General features: G+C 38.4%; 1 protein-coding gene across 1 annotated transcript; it reads left to right on the forward strand.

Moving 5' to 3' along the window:
- Window positions 1–369: 369 nt before the first annotated feature.
- LOC103329804 (A-kinase anchor-like protein) lies at window positions 370–17,853 on the forward strand. Its single transcript, XM_089049822.1, is given in 19 exon segments — window positions 370–650; window positions 2,844–4,511; window positions 4,692–5,201; window positions 5,316–5,471; window positions 5,571–11,141; window positions 11,284–11,556; window positions 11,640–12,122; window positions 12,907–13,020; window positions 13,107–13,262; window positions 13,353–13,922; window positions 14,032–14,304; window positions 14,306–14,332; window positions 14,424–14,526; window positions 14,529–16,117; window positions 16,120–16,635; window positions 16,779–16,940; window positions 17,028–17,144; window positions 17,235–17,384; window positions 17,474–17,853. Coding segments are annotated over 19 exon segments (12,777 nt in total). The 5' UTR covers window positions 370–608; the 3' UTR covers window positions 17,771–17,853.
- Window positions 17,854–18,025: the final 172 nt, after the last annotated feature.

Genomic DNA, 18,025 nt, shown 5'->3' on the forward strand with positions numbered 1-18,025 from the left:
AAGCTAAACTTGATGTCTGCATTTTACCATCACAATGATCAGCACTGCAAACTCATCCGGCAAAAATATTATCTGGAAGAGGAACAAATTATATTAAGCAAATTAAGGAGCTGTAACCCGACATTTTCATAGGACAAGTTAATGATATGACAAAAAAGGGAATTTTCAAAAAGCCTGGCTGCTGCAATTTTTGCCTAGGAATAATTGGATCTAATTGAATGTGCAGTTTGTGTAAAGCTGCATGAGTCTAGGCTAGCAGGTCATGTGAGCTATCAATCAATCAATCTGTAGGACCATTGCATTGGTGGCCAACTCATCCATACATTGCATATTATTAGCATATAAAAAGTGACAATTTTGTCAGTTCCTGTGGCTGCTGCTTTTGCTAATATAACTATCAACAGATTAATACAGTATGATCAAAAACACTGAACTCAAAAGCTGCAAAGCTAGTCAGCAGCAGCAGCAACAAAGGCAGACATAAAAAGCTTGCTACTGCATCCGTGGATTCAATTCAACTTAAAAGCTCCAAAGTTTGAGGTAGCTTTTGGAGTTTGGATCAAAACAAAGTTCCTTCATGCGCCTCAGAATCCACTATCTGCGGATTAATGGCAACAGAAGCTGATATTCCAGAAGCTATATCTGTCACGGTAGGGTATTCTAGAATCTTGATCACTACTCAAATAGCTTACTCTGTTTTTTTTTTTTCCGTAATCTCATGATCTTTGTATGATAGAATTATATCTTATCTTATAATTATGCGTTATAGTATAATTGTTCTCTTTGATGAAATATCAATCACAATCATATGTAGGCAAGATCATGTATTGGTAGTTACCACAAAGGAGTATCTTAACTTCAACACTTCTTTTCCAGCAAAAAACTTAACACACTTTTTTTCAGCCAGAAACCAATGAGCAGGTAACTATTTTTCAATCCAGACGCATGAACGAAGAGGATCCTCTCCTTTGTTTTTTCTCCCTCTTTTCTATTCTTCCTCAAAATTGAAATTTTAAGAGCTTAATAAACATAACCCTATTGTTCATTTTTTTCGGTATACTTAAAGGGAGAAGTTCAAGAAAGTCTCTTGATTTTGAAAACAAATAAATCCAATTCAAGAGATCCACCACACAGTCAAGAACAATAAAAAAAATCAACATTAAATTATGCTTAAATGAAATAAAATAAATCGGCTTCGAGAGAATCCTTCCCGGACTTGCATTGTGACATGGAATCTGGGATGGCAGGACTAAGCGGCAGCTATAGACTAGGCAACATATCTCCAATTGGCTCCCTTGGCGCATCAATATGAGATTGCACAACTGGAGAGAAACAAGTGCTCATCATGTCAAAGGAACCCCTATTTGTTGCACTTGCACTGGGAGATGACTGACGAGTTGGACAAGTTACACTGTACCCGTACAAGAGCTGTTGTTCCTCACGAATTGTCAAAACTCCATTATCATTCCTTGCAACATGTTCTACTGCCAATTCTGTTTCCAAAAAATCTTTGCTTGTATCCACAGAGTCCATATAAGCATAAGTATCATCAAACTCCAAAAAAAATCTAATTCAAATCAAACAAGTCAACAGAAGCCAAATTTGTGTCTCTATTTCCACTGCAATTATGTACCTCTTCCTTTATGGGCAACGCTGCAATTGGGTTACTATATCCCTTTTTTTTTTCCACTAAAAAACTTGTAGGAGCAGAAAACATAGAAACCATACTAGAAGCCTCCAATTCCAAATGGGAATCGGTGATTTGGGCATTGCAGGGGTGTTTGGGAAGGAGAAATTCTGTTTCTAAACCTTTTCATTCTTAAATCTTCTTCGAACATAAGTTTTCTCTAACCTCTCGGCGTTCCCAAACACCCCTGCAAAGTCCATTGTGTGGTGGATCTCTTGAATTGGATTTATTTGTTTTCAAATCAAGAGACTTTCTTGAACTTCTCCTTTTGAAGTACACTGAAAAAAATGAACAATTGGGTTGTGTTTATTAAGCTCTTAAGATTACAATTTTGAGGAAGGATAGAAAAGAGGGAGAAAAAACAAAGGAGGAGAACCTCTTCGTTCATCTAATACTGCTTATGGATTGAAAAAAGGTGTTCAAGTTTGCAACATACAGACAAGAACAATTCAACGTAACTATTATTGTCATGCTTGAAATTTTGAATTTGATGTTAGAACAATGAATCCGATACACCAGGTCCAGATTGCAACATACATACAAGAACAGTTCAACGTAACTATTATGGTTATGCTTAAAGCTTGATCATTTCTTATTTAGGATTAGTATTATAAAGTTTATCTTTTTTATCAAAAGAGATCAAAAGGTTGCTGCCTTTTCATCTTTATTTCCCTCCAACATATAGTTTTCATCCTGTGTGTATAAGATTATGCACTTATCTACAAAGTACCTAAATAAATTATAGAAAAGGGGTAATGAAAGAAAAGAAACACACCCAAATATGCAAAGTGAAGATATGTATTCTAAAATAACACTTACAAAAACAAACATTCACCATAAAACATTGAGCTACTTCATCCATGCATCAAAGAATGTCTTCTTAACCTACATTCTGCGCCACGAAAGAAATTGAAATACAACTTCAGTGTGTTCATAAATATAAAAAAGGATATACAATTTTGAGGCTCAAAATGAGTTAAATCGATGACAAGTGATGCTAAATGGTTTTTTGAATTCACAAACCAGAGGGGAGAGAGATACAATAAGCCCATGATAGTTAAAGAACCAGAACAATGTGTAAATCTATGCTTCTTTTGTTACATTTTGTTATAGAACTCCTAGTTAGAAAAAATGTAACAATTCCTTCTTAATGTAGAAAGAAGGGGAAGGCAGATATTTGACAAGCGGGCAGTTCGACATCATGATCAGCCAATGTTCTCCTGTGCAAGTGAATAAATCCGAAGGTGAGTCCGATCAGCATTTGGAAACAGTGAAATGCTTTGCAGAGGGTGAAAACACACAGGTGGGATGTAGTGCGCAGGTTGAAAGCAAGAACAGCAGCATTGGAATCTCAGAAGGAGGAAGTTTTTTTGCATCACCCTCAGATTCTAAGGTTGACAAACAAGAGACTTGCGTATCGGAGAATTCCCAAGGTGATGAATCAAATGAAGCAGAAATGGAGAGTTTAGACAAGGAAGACCAGCTTCTGAGAGGCAAAGAGTTTGGAGTTGTAGAAGAAACAGAAAGTAAGGAAAAACAAGTCTTGGAAGAAATAGACAAAAAGGCTGAACAACATATCGAAAGTCATGGCATTGCCAATGACCTTGATGAACATGTTCAAGTAATCTCAGACCAACAGGATTCAATCAATGAAAATCCACAATGTGTTGAAAAGGAGGCAAAGAGTTCACATGAAGATGTGAAAGGAAGGCAAATGGCAGATGAAATTGCTGATTCATCCAGTGAACACGTTTCCGTTCTACTTGAGGAACGCTCATTTCAAGAGGATGAAGCTGCAGTTCGTACTCTCGATTTGACGAACAACAGCTTCAAGAAGGATATTATACCAGAGACTTCAATTGATGAAAACACAGACAATACCTCCAGCACCAATACCATATTTCAAGAAGAATTTGAGGAAGAAACAGGAATCAAAGGACTAAAGAACAAGGCACCGGAGTCCTTTTATGCAGTGTATGAGGAGAAGGGTCCTGAAGCAACTGTGTTTAACAATGATAGAAGTACAGATGATGACTCCAGCTCAACAATAGTTGCAGGTCCTGACATTCCGAATGATGAAGCAGCCTTGGAAGCTAAACAGTGTGCTGAGGACAAGCTACAAAAGACATCTATGACAGATGATCATGAGGAAAAAGCTGGACTTGAAGTAGGGAAGAAGGCAAATGAGGCCCCTGGTATCCCAGACACTCCACTTATCACACAAACAGAAGAGGCACACATGCCGGAAGTAGGAAATCCTGATATATTTGAAGTATATCCTGAAATCGGGTCAGAAGACATCATCAAGGAGAGTCCAAAAGAACCTGAGTACCAAAACGAATTCCTTGAGGAAACTGCCGAAGCCAGTAACACTGCAAGTGAAACAGTTAAAGATGATGAAAGTTCAGAACGACATTTTGGCAGTCCATGCATGAAACAAGAGGAAAATACACAGAGAAAAGGTGAGGCACTGGATGTGGGAGAGGCTAAAGCAGGGGAGGAGGAGGATAGCCAAGGATTTGCTGCTGTAGGACCTATCCAGGAAACAGAGCAGAGCAATATGAATTCAGCAGAACACGAAGGAGAAACTGAGACTAACTTAGTTGAGCAAATTGAATCTGCACACTACGATATTGAAAGACCCTCGAATTTAAATTCTGAGGAGAATGACACAGAAACTTTGAGAGAAAATACCAAAACAATTACCACTGATGAAGCAGAGAGACAAGTTATAAACCTTGAACAAAGCTTCAAGAAAGAAGGGAAGGAAGATTCAGCAATTCCTAGTTATGAAATCACTGAAGATGAAATTCCTGAAGAAAAGGTAACTAAAATACCTACTTGAACCCCCTTTTATTGGAATTCAAAAGTTCTTGACTATAAAGTTCTGTTAATAATATATCTCAGACCTTTTTCAATGATTCTTTTATCCAATATTTGGTTCATGTTATTTTCTTTGCAGAATATCCTAGAGATAATATAATTCAAAGATATCTTTATGCAGGTTCTTAAAGAACCAGAGATTTCTGGAGGAGGTGAGAGCACCACATGGGAGCTAAATAAGAATATCGAAATACCTGAAAATATTCTTAATACGTCAACAGTGAAATGTGAAGAAGGTGAGCAGGGAGAAGGTAAGAGCACAGCTCCAACAAAAGCTACAGAAGAGGATCACAGAGATGAGGACCCATTTACTGTCGAAGTGGCTGAAGAAGATCATGACTATAACAGTGCAATCTCGGTTACAGAAATGAGCGCAAAAGTAACATCAAATGATGAAGAAGATGCACCACAGGCCTTGCAGAAATATGAACCAGGAGGGGAGCTTCAAAATGTGCTGGATGTGATGCCTGAGGACATTAAGACAGAAACATCCAGGGAAAGTGCAGAAGTAATTATCTGCAGAAAAGAGGAAAGAACAATTCAGAACTCACAAGAATCCTCAGACAAAGAAAAGAAAGAAGATATCGAAAGCACAAATAATACAGAAGAAAATGACACTGCAGTGGTGGAGGTAAGATTAGGATAAACTTTGTTATGAGTTTTTCTTTCTGGCTTATCATGTGATATGTAATCTCCCATCACCCCCATAGAAACTTTGTTGAGTTCTTTTTTTCCCCCATTTTAGGGATGTACTAAGGCAGCTGATTTGAGTACAATTATAGAGGAAAAGAACTTAGAGGAGCAGGAAATTCAGAAACTCTCTTCTTCATTGGTAGTAGAAGAAACAACTAAGGAAATCTCAGAGGAAGAAGAAATCTATGGAGTGATACTAAAAGAAGAGGTCAGCTTGCATACAATATCAGAATTTTTATTTTCTTTAGATGATTTCATCATAGTATTATTTTACAAATGCAAATTCACAAAATCATATCCCTAACAGAGAAAGGAAGCACATGCAAAATGTAAGGAGCCCGCTGAGGGAGCAAATCTGACACAAGACTTACAATCTGAAACTACAGAAGACAGAACAGAGACAGATAAGGACATCTATGCTCCAATTTCAGAGGGAGAAACCCATGCAGAAGAAATCAAGAAAACCTTGGTTCCAAAAAATTCCTTTCTCTCTGATGTACCCGAGATGGAGATCGAAAAACATTTTCAGGTGAACTATGTGCCTACAGTTAGCAATTTTGACTCTGTGTCCGGAATAGTGAGTCAAGTAACAGGCTTGGAGGAAGCTGAAACAGAGAACCAGGAGCAGGAAAAAAAGAATGATATTACTCCTGAAGAGAAGGTTCTACCAACCATCTTCACCAGTGAAAAGATTAATGTACAAGAAGAGGAAAATTTCAATTCAAAAGAGAAGTTGGAGAATCAGATTCCAACAACAGCAGATAAACCTGAAACATGCTTGAAAGAAGCTGAAGCAGAAAATAAGGAGCATGTCCAAAATACTGATCCTGAAGAGAAGGGTGTAGAAACCATCTCAACAGATAAAACAGCCTTGGACATTGAAGATATTGCTGTACAAGCAGGGGAAAATTTCAATTCAAAAGAGAATTTGGAGGAGCAGATTCCAACAGCTGCAGATGAAGGTGAAACATTCTGGAAGGAAGCTGAAGCAGAAAATAAGAAGGAGATCAAACATACTGATATTGCTTCTGAAGAGAAGGGTCAAGAGATCATCTTAACGGATGAAATGGCCTTGAACATTGAAGACATTAATGTACAAGCAGAGGAAAATTTGAATTCAAAAGACAACTTGGAGAAGCAGATTCCAACATTAGCAGATGAAGGTGAAACATTCTCGAATGAAGCAGAAGCAGAAAAGGAGGAGAAGATCAAACATACTGATATTGCTCCGGAAGAGAAGGGTCTAGAAACCATCTTAACGGATGAAACTGCCTTGGACATTGAAGACATTTATGTCCAAGCAGAGGAAAATTTCAATTCAAAAGAGAACTTGGAGGAGCAGATTCCAACAGCAGCAGATGAAGGTGAAACATTCTGGAAGGAAGTTGAAGCAGAAAACAAGGAGGAGATCAAACATACTGATATTGCTTCTGAAGAGAAGGGTCTAGAAACCATCTTAACGGATGAGACAGCCTTGGACATTGAAGACATTAATGTACAAGCAGAGGAAAATTTGAATTCAAAAGACAACTTGGAGGAGCAGATTCCAACATCAGCAGATGAAGGTGAAACATTCTCGAATGAAGCAGAAGCAGAAAACAAGGAGGGGATCAAACATACTGATATTGCTCCGGACGAGAAGGGTCTAGAAACCATCTTAACGGAAGAAACGGCCTTGGACATTGAAGACATTTATGTACAAGCAGAGGAAAATTTCAATTCAAAAGACAACTTGGAGGAGCAGATTCCAACAACAGCAGATGAACATGAATCATGCTTGAAAGAAGCCCAAGCAGAAAATAAGGAGCAGGTCAAAAATACTGATATTATTCCTGAGGAGAAGGGTTTAGTAACCATCTTAACAGATGGAACATCCTTGGACATTGAAGATATTTATGTTCAAGCAGAGGAAACTTTCAACGCAAACGAGAACTTGGAGGGGCAGATTCCAAAAGCAGCGGATGAAGGTGAAACGTTCTTTAAGGAAGTTGAAGCCCAAAATGAGGAGCAGGCGAAAAATATTGATATTGGTCATGAAGAGAAGGGTCTACCAACCATCTTAACAGATGAGACGGCCTTGGACATTGAAGATAATGACGTACAAGCAGAGGAAAATTTTAATTTAAAAGAGAACTTGGGGAAGGAGATTCAAACAACAGCAGATGAACGTGAAACATTCTTGAAAGAAGCCGAAGCAGAAAATCAGGAGCAGGTCAAAACTACTGATATAGTTCCAGAAGAGAAGGGTCTGGCAACAATCTTAACAGATGAAACATCCTTGGACGTTGAAGATATTGATGTACAAGCAGAGCAAAACTTCAAATCAAAAGAGAACTTGGATGAGCAGATTCCAACAGCAGCAAATGAAGGCGAAACATGCTTGAAGGAAGCCGAATCAGAAAACAAGGAGCAGCCAAAGGATATCAATATTGCTCCAGAAGAGAAGGGTCTAGCAACCATCTTAACAGATGAAACAGCATCAGAAATTGAAGATAGTGATGTACAAGCAGAGGAAAATTTCAACTCAAAAGAGAACTTAGAGAAGCAGTTTCCAACAGCAGCAGATGAAGTTAAAACATGCTTGAAAGAAGCCAAATCAGAAAATAAGGAGCAGGTCAAAGATACTGATATTGTTCATGAGGAGAAAGGTCTAGCGACCATCTTAACAGATGACACATCCTTGGACGTTGAAGATATTGATGTACAAGCAGAGCAAAATTTCAACTCAAAAGAGAACTTGGAGGAGCAGATTCCAACAGCAGCAGATGAAGATAAAACATGCTTTAAGGATGCCGAAACAGAAAACAAGGAGCAGACAAAAACTACTGATATTGCTCCAGAAGAGAAGGGTATAGCAACCATCTCAGCAGTTGAAACGGCCTTGGACATTGAAGATATTGATGTAAAAGGAGAGAAAAATTTAGAGAAACAGATTCCAACAGCAGCAAATGAAGGAGAAACATGCTTGAAGGAAGCCGAATCAAAAAACAAGGAGCAGACAAAAGATATCAATATTGCTCCAGAAGAGAAGGGCCTAGCAACCACCTTAACAGATGAAACGGCATCAGAAATTGAAGATAGTGATGTACAAGCAGAGGAAAATTTCAACTCAAAGGAGAACTTAGAGAAGCAGTTTCCAGCAGCAGATGAAGTTGCAACATGCTTGAAAGAAGCCAAAGCAGAAAATAAGGAGCAGGTCAAAGATGCTGATATTGTTCATGAGGAGAAAGGTCTAGCGACCGCCTTAACAGATGACACATCCTTGGACGTTGAAGATATTGATATACGAGCAGAGCAAAATTTCAACTCAAAAGAGAACTTGGAGGAGCAGATTCCAACAGCCGCAGATGAAGATAAAACATGCTTTAAGGATGCCGAAACAGAATACAAGGAGCAGACAAAAACTACTGATATTGCTCCAGAAGAGAAAGGTCTAGCAACCATCTCAGCAGTTGAAACGGCCTTGGACATTGAAGATATTGATTTAAAAGCAGAGGAAAATTTCAACTCTAAAGAGATTTTAGAGAAGCAGATTCCAACAGCAGCAAATGAAGGAGAAACATGCTTGAAGGAAGCCGAATCAGAAAACAAGGAGCAGACAAAAGATATCAATATTGCTCCAGAAGAGAAGGGTCTAGCAACCATCTTAACAGATGAAACGGCATCGGAAATTGAAGATAGTGATGTACAAGCAGAGGAGAATTTCAACTCAAAAGAGAACTTAGAGAAGCAGTTTCCAACAGCAGCAGATGAAGTTGAAACATGCTTGAAAGAAGCCAAAGCAGAAAATAAGGAGCAGGTCAACGATACTGATATTGTTCATGAGGAGAAAGGTCTAGCGACCGTCTTAACAGATGACACATCCTTGGATGTTGAAGATATCGATGTACAAGCAGAGCAAAATTTCAACTCAAATGAGAACTTGGAGGAGCAGATTCCAACAGCAGCAGATGAAGATAGAACATGCTTTAAGGATGCCGAAACAGAAAACAAGGAGCAGACAAAAACTACTGATATTGCTCCAGAAGAGAAGGGTCCAGCAACCATCTCAGCAGTTGAAACGGCCTTGGACATTGAAGATACTGATGTACAAGCAGAGCAAAACTTCAAATCAAAAGAGAACTTGGATAAGCAGATTCCAACAGCAGCAAATGAAGGCGAAACATGCTTGAAGGAAGCCGAATCAGAAAACAAGGAGCAGAAAAAAGATATCAGTATTGCTCCAGAAGGGAAGGGTCTAGCAACCATCTTAATAGATGAAACGGCATCAGAAATTGAAGATAGTGATGTACAAGCAGAGGAAAATTTCAACTCAAAAGAGAACTTTGAGAAGAAGTTTCCAACAGCAGCAGATGAAGTTGAAACATGCTTGAAAGAAGCCAAAGCAGAAAATAAGGAGCAGGTCGAAGATACTGATATTGTGCATGAGGAGAAAGGTCTAGCAACCGTTTTGACAGATGACACATACTTGGATGTTGAAGATATTGATGTACAAGCAGAGCAAAATTTCAACTCAAAAGAGAACTTGGAGGAGCATATTCCAACAGCAGCAGATGAAGATAAAACATGCTTTAAGGATGCCGAAACAGAAAACAAGGAGCAGACAAAAACTACTGATATTGCTCCAGAAGAGAAGGGTCTAGCAACCATCTCAGCAGTTGAAACAGCCTTGGACATTGAAGATATTGATGTAAAAGCAGAGGAAATTTTCAACTCTAAAGAGATTTTAGAGAAGCAGATTACAACAGCAGCAGATGAAGGTGAAACAGGCTTGAAGGACGCTGAAGCAGAAAAAAATGAGCAGGTGAAAAATGATATTGCTCCTGAAGAGAAGGTTCTAGCAACCATCTTAACAGATGAGACATTGTTGGATGTTGAAGATATTGATGTACAAGCAGAGCAAAATTTCAACTCAAAGGGGAACTTGGAGGAGCATATTCCAGCAGCAGCAGATGAAGGTGGAACATGCTTGAAAGAAGCCAAAGTGGAAAATAATGAGCAGATCAAAGATACTGATATTGTTCATGAGGAGAAAGGTCTAGCGACCGTCTTAAAAGATGACACATCCATGGACATTGAAGATATTGATGTTCAAGCAGAGCAAAATTTCAACTCAAAGGAGAACTTGGAGGAGCAGATTCCAACAGCAGCAGATGAAGATAAAACATGCTTTAAGGATGCCGAAACAGAAAACAAGGAGCAGACAAAAACTACTGATACTGCTCCAGAAGAGAAAGGTCTAGCAACCATCTCAGCAGTTGAAACGGCCTTGAACATTGAAGATATTGATGTAAAAGCAGAGGAAATTTTCAACTCCAAAGAGATTTTGGAGAAGCAGATTACAACAGCAGCAGATGAAGGTGAAACAGGATTGAAGGATGCCAAAACAGAAAATCATGAGAAGGTAAAAAATGATATTGCTCCTGAAGAGAGGGCTCTGGCAACCATCTTAACAGATGAAAGGGCATCAGAAATTGAAGATAGTGATGTACAAGCAGAGGAAAGTTTCAACTTAAAAGAAAACTTGGAGAAGCAGATTCCAACAGCAGCAGATGAAGGTGAAACAGGCTTGAAGGAATCCGAATCAGAACACAATGAGCGGGTAGGAAATGATATTGCTCCTGAAGAGAAGGTTCTAGCAACCATCTTAACAGATGAAACGGCCTTAGACATTGAAGATATTTACGTAGAAGCAGAGGGGGGAAATTTTGACTCAACGGAGTTCTTGGAAAATCAGATTCCAACAGAAGCAGGTAAGACCACGGAGCAAAGCTTTCAAGTGCAAAGTCTTGAGGAAGCAGATCCAACATTGGGAGTTGAAGATGAGAGTCACAAATCAGAAGATCATCCTGAGAAGAATAACATGATAGTTGAAGAGGTATGCAATATAATAGAACATGAATGAACATATATAATATTATATATGCATGTGACATGCAAAGCACAAAATTACGTACGAACACTAAATACAATACAATTTATATCTTTCCTTATTCTTTATGAAGCCGCAATGGTTGCAGGTCTTTGATAAACCAAAGATCACAGGCAGAGATTTGAACAAAGAAGAAATCCTAGAAGGCAATGTCACCTTTTCACCAGAATCAATTGAAGAAGATACAGGTAATAACTCCCAAGAAATTGAAAAAGAGATAAAAAATCTCAAAGAAGAGGGAAGCAGTGTAGAGAGCATGAAAGAAGGCAATGGTGATGACCTCTCACCAGAGTATATTCCAGAAGATGAAAGTGAAAAGTTCAAAGAAGACAAAATGGATGCGGTGGAGTCGAAAGGAGAGGTCAGCTTACAAGCCTCCCTCTCTACAGAAAATATTATTTTTCTTTGTATGTATATTTTAAATCTAAACTATCTTTTGTGCAGATCCTTGAAGAGTCACATACTGCTGGAATAGGTGAGAACACAGTATCTGAGACAAATAAGATTGCTGAAGAAATTCTTAGTATTTTACCAGTGAAATATGAAGAAGGTCAGCAGGGAGAAGGTAGCATCCCAGCTTCAGCAAAAGCTTCAAAGGAAGAAGACCCAATTGAGGACACATTTCCTGTCAAGTTGGCTGAAGTCGAGGATGATGATATTAGTACAGTCGCGGTTATAGAAACGAGTGCGAAGGTAATTGGTGAAGAAGGTTCACCACGGGCTGTGCAGAAATATGAACCAGGAGAGGGGCTTCAAAAATTGCTGGATGTGATGCCTGAAGAAACCAAGGCAGAATCATCAAGAGAAAATGCACAAGTAATTACATGCACAAAGGAGGAAAGAGCAATTCAGAACATAAAAGAATCCAAAGAAGAAGATACAAATGCCATAAATGATGCGAAAGAAAAAGACACAGGATCGGAAGAGGTAAGATTAGCATCAAAATGTTATGACTTTTTCTTTTTGGCTTAGCTGCAGGATAAATAAACAAGTCACTGATCATATGAACACAGGAAAACATCATGTAGTATTTTTAAAATGGAACCGAAAATTTATTTGTTCGAAAAATCGGCTAGGCGGGGCGGGCTGGGTCCCTTTTTTTAAAAAAGTTTTTTTTTTTGGGTTGAGTTTGAGTCCGACACCGACAGTCTTGGAGGGATATGGAGAGGAGGAAGAGTTAGAGGCCTAGCTTTTCATTTCAAGTATTTTTCTTTGTAGTACTATTATATGCTTTATGCTGAACCTTTTTTTTTACATATTTTATATCAATTTTGTACTTTATAATTTATATATCCTTTTATTTTGCATGATTTTGGTATAAATTTATAATTTATAGAACAAAATAATTATATATAAATAAGAAATGCCTAGGCCGCGGTTACTACTCCTCTAGGCGCTAGGCCCCTGCCTGCAACCCGCCTACGGCCTAGCGATTTATTGAACATTGCGAAAATATATATTTATAGTTTCACTCTTTTCTTAATCCATTGTCTTCAAGGTGCTATAATGCTATAGAAAAGTTTATGTAGATTTGGAAAATGATTAGGAAGAACTCCTATGAACCAGCAGTTGAAAGCTGACAGCCTTTGTTACTATCAGAAGAAACCTTAGAAGCTACCTGCTATCATCAATAAGGAAACAAATTGTTATATATTGACATTATATGCCTACTATCCCAGTTTATAATCCTTTCATCTCTTATATTATATAGGTGTTGGAGAGAAACAGTAGAGAACAAGAAACAGGAGAACATGCATTACAGGAAATTCATCCTCAAGAATTCAATGATAAAGAAACAACTGAAGACAACTCCACGGAATATCAGGTCTTGAACACAAGCATAAGCCTTACTGAAATACATGATCCCTTTTTGGTCTTCTCTAATCACAAAACTCACACTTCTCCATGTAGGCGTGTATTGAGGCAGCTGATTTTAGCACAAAAATAGTACAAGGAAACTTAGAGGAACAGGCCAATCGGGAACTCTCTTCTTCACTGGTGGGAGACAACATAATTAAGGAAAGCTCAGAAGAAGAAGAAAATTATGTGTCGACTCTGAAAGAAGAGGTCAGCTTGCATACGATATCAAAGTCAGTTTTTTCAGATTGTTCCGTGATGTTATTTATTTACAGCTGTCAATTTACAAATTTATAACAGAAAAAGGAAGCGCATGAGGAATGTAAAGAGCCCATTGAGGTCACAAATATGATGGAGGAGGAAACAAACTCTGAAACTTTTGAGGACAAAAGAAAGCCAAATGAGGACCTCTGTACTCCTATTTCAGAGGAAGAAACCCATGCAGAAGAAAGTAATTCCTTTCAGTCCGAGGTATCTGAGAAGGATGGCTCCACAGTTATCAATTCTGACTCTGTCTCTGGAATTGTGAGGCACCAAACAGTCCTGAAGGAAGCTGAAGCAGAAAACAAAGAGCAGGTCGAAAATACTGATACTGCTCTTGATGAGAAGGGTCTAGCAACCATCTTGACGGATGGAACTACCTTGGACGTTGAAGGTATTGATGAACAATCAGATGAAAATTCCAACTCAAAAGAGTTCTCAGAGAGCCAGATTCCAACAGTTGCGGTTGTGGATGAAGGTGAAGAGAAGGTAGGACTTGGAAATATCAATTTAGATGACGCCCCTGTTAACTTTCAAGTGCAAAGTCTTGAAGAAGCAGAACCAACACTGAGAGTTGAAGATGAGAATAATAACATGATAGCTGAAGAGGTATGCAATATAAAATATGATGAGCATATGCATGTGACAGCATGCACACAACACAATTATATAAAAACACTAATTAATCTCATATTTCTAAATTTCTTCCTTTTTCTAGGTGAAGCCTCAACTGTTGGACCAGGTCTTTGATGAACCAAAGAACACTGAGGGAGATTTCAATAAAGGACAAATCATAGAAGCCAATGCTGCAATTTTTTCACCAGAATTAATTCAAGAAGAAACAGTTAAGAACTCTCAAGACAATGACAAGGAGACAGAAAAGTTAAAGGAAGAGGGAAGCAGCATAGAGAACATAAAAGAACTCAATGCTAATGACCTCCAACTAGAGTCTATTCCAGAAGATGGAAGTGAAAAGTTCAAAGATGACAAACTGGGAAGCAGTGAAGTTCAAAGGAGAGGTTAGCTTATATGGCTCACTTTGTCCCTCGGGAAATATATTTGGTTTGTATTTGTATGTCTATTTTAAATATAATCTTATCTTTTATACAGATCCTTCAAGAGTTACATGCTGCTGGAGTAGGTGAGGGCACCGCATGTGAGACAAGTAAGATTGCTGAAAGGTCTGAAGAAATTTTTTATACTTTACCAGTGAAAATGAAGAAGGTCCACTTGGAGAAGGTAACAGTCCAACTTCAGCAAAAGCTTCAAATGAGGAGGATAAAGATGAAGAAACATTTTCTGTCAAAGTGGCTGAAGACGATGATAGCAACAATGGTGCAGTCACAGTGACAGAAACAAGTGAAAAGGTGACATCAAATGAAGAAGGAGATTCATCACAGTCTTTGGAGAAATATGAATTGGGAGAGGAGGTACAGGTTAAAACTAGTGATTTAGCATATGAAAACAAGGTTTACAACCTGGAGGTCAAAGCTTCTTTTGCTGAAAGGACAGCAGAAGAGACAAGCTTGAGAAAGGAAGGGCACAAGGAGGTTTCGGATTTGGCTTTGGAAAAGCTAGATGTCGATACAACTGAAGAAGAAATCAGAGAAGGATCAGAAATAGTTCCTAAATCTGATTCTCAAAGCATTGATGTAGTTTCCAAAGATGATATCATTGCTTGTCAGGCACTCCACGAAGGGATATCAAAAGAGCAACTTCAAATACCATCTTCTACATTGCTTCCCGAGGAAAAAGAGCTCAAATCTAATCAACATGAGCATGAAACTACAACCCAAGACAAGAATATAGAAGAAGAGCACACACATGAAAGGGCAGTGCCAGCTGATGAAAACACGGGAGATTTATTTGCTGCAAGGTCAGTAGAAGAGGCACATTTGCAAAAGGAAGAACCCAGAGAGCTCAAAGCTTCTGAATTGTCTCTGGAAAAGCTAGATGCTGGTGAAAGTGAAGAAGAAATCAAAGAAAGTTTTGAAACAGTCTCTAAATCTGATTGTCTAAGCATTGATGCAGTTTCCAAAGATGAAATCATTGATGATCAAACACTCCTTGAGGGGATAACAGACATGCAACTTCAGATACCATCTCATAGTTTGCTTCCCAAGGAAGAGGAGCTCAAAACTTATGAACATGAGCACGGAATTACAACCCAAGACAAATCCATAGAGGAAGAGCATGCCAAGAAAATAGAAATGCCAGAAGAGACAATCTTGCACAAGGAAGAGGCCAGGGAGCTCAAAGTTTCTGAATTGGCTCCAGAAGAGTTGAATGCTGATGAAACAGAAGAAATCAAAGAAACCTTTGAAACAGTGTCTAAAGCTGATTCTCAAAGCACTGATGTAATTTCCAAAGATGAGATCATTGCTTATCAGATAGTCCATGAAGTGATATCAAAAGAGCAACTTCAGATACCATCTTCTATATTGCTTCATGAGGAAAAGGAGATCAAAGCTTCTGAAGATGAACATGGAACTACCTCGGAAGAGATATGTCCACAAAAGGAAGAGCCCAAGGATGCCAAGGTTTCTGAAATGGCTCTGAAGACACTGGATGTGGATGAAACTGCAGAAGAAACAGAAGAAACTTGTGAAACAGCAAATACATTTGCTTCTCAAAGCATTGATGTAGTTACTGAAGATGAAGTTGTCGATGATCAGACACTCTGCAAAGTGATATTAAAAGAGACTCCATCTACTGCATTTCTCACAGGTGAAACGAAGCATGCCACAATCACTACGACAGAAGAAGAAAACATGAGCAATGTGCAAATACAGGATGATGAGAACGGAACGCTGCAAGCACAGCAGAAGAGAAAAGCTTGCCAAAGGAAGAGCCAAGCGAACTCAAAGTGTCTGATGTTGAGCTTTACTCTAGTGAAGAATTACAAAAGGAAAGTTCAAATGAAGTTCATGAGGAAGAACGGAGCTCTCTGATAGGAGTTCCAGAAGTAGAGCCTCATCAAGATGAAGAAGGGGAAAGATATGATGATTCTCCATTGGGGAACCAGAAAACCACAGAACTAAAGGGAACAACCATGGAAGCCTCCAATCTTGACATTGAAACAAGTGAAAATGCTTCTGACTGTGTTCCAGAAGAAGGCTTCAGCAGATCACAAGATGCTACGATAAACAGAGAGCACCTAAAGAATGAAGCAAATGAAACAAATGAAAACATAAAGAATGAAGTTTCTAATGAACAGAAGCATCTTGAGGTAGCAATATCTGATTCAAGGGCAGAAGAGAGGTGGTGTGAGACAACAATTGAAGCAAATGAAACCAGGAAGAATGAAGTTTCAAATGAAGAGGTTAGATAATGAAATTGGACCGTACTTAGATATTAAATTTCATCTCTGATTTCTCTTCTTCCCTTTCCCCAAACACCCTCCTCCTTTATTTTCTGTTCTCGCATTGCAATTTCTGTATTAACTTAGGCGGAAACTTAAAACAGATGGAGGCTGAAGAGCTAGAGGCAAAAGATTTGCGGCCGATTTCTGTTAGTGGAGAAAACATCAGCCATAGAGAACAAGAAAATGAGTTGATAGCTGAAAAATATGAAGGAGAGAAGAGTGAATCATTTAATACCGCAAGAAATGAAAATCAGGACAACGAGGTTAGAGCATAGACAGCATTCTTCTCTTAGTTTTTCATTATGTGTGAAGTTCAATCTTTAAAGATTCTGTTATCTATACTCATGCAGGAATCCCCGAAAGAAACTACAGAAGTGGCTAAACATTTAACTGAAGACAAAGAAACTCTGTGTGACACAACAGTTGAAGCAAATGAAAAAATTAAGACTGGACTTTCAAATGATGAGGTCAAATATACAATTGGACTACCCCATCATATTTTTATCCTGCAGTTATCTATATATTAGAGAAAGTACTAACACTGGGTATATTATCAGATCAAGGAGGATAAGGAACTTCCAAAGGATTCTGAGGCAGACTCTGTCAGAGAAGAGAGCCATCAAGAAAAAAAATCAATAGCTGAAGAGTATCAAGTAGAGAAGACCAACGAAAGTTCTGTGGTCAGAACAAACGAAAATCGGGGCGAGGTCAGTGAATAGAAAACAAACGTTCTTAATTACCATTTTAAGATAAATCCTCATAACCTATAATATTGAATATTTCATCTATAATTCAGTTGCCTGAGGAGAAAGATACAACAGCTAGCAAAGAAGTGCAAACTGAAGAGGAAGAAGAAGAGCACGAAAATGCTGAAGAAGTAAAAACATATGAAGAGACGGGAGAAAATGAACACAAAAATGCAGAGCCAGGCTATGATTCTCCCGTCATTGTAGAAGCCTCTAGAGATGCTGATGCTAAGATTTCACATAAGAAATCCCATAATATCCTTTCGGGTATCAAGCATTCAATATCCAAGGTGAAGAAAGCCATTACCGGCAAGTCTTCTCATTCAAAGACACAATCAGAAAAATAAATAAATAAATAAACAAAACCAAGTCGGTTCCGACAGTTGAGAATTGGATGAATAAAGGTTTTATGTGGGTGTGCTTGTTCTAAGAGGTTTGAGTGTGGTATGTGTGCTTGTGCAGCTTGAATAAGTTCAATATTCTTTATTTGTATAAAGTGAGTTAAAGAATTGCCTTATTGTAAATTTGTAATCTTTTTGCCAATTTCTAGTGCATATATACAAGAAAATGGAGTGTACAGAGCCATTGTGTTCATCATTTTG

The sequence above is a fragment of the Prunus mume genome, linkage group LG4 (genome assembly GCF_029339155.1).
Source record: "Prunus mume cultivar Tortuosa linkage group LG4, ASM2933915v1, whole genome shotgun sequence".
NCBI lineage: Eukaryota > Viridiplantae > Streptophyta > Magnoliopsida > Rosales > Rosaceae > Prunus > Prunus mume.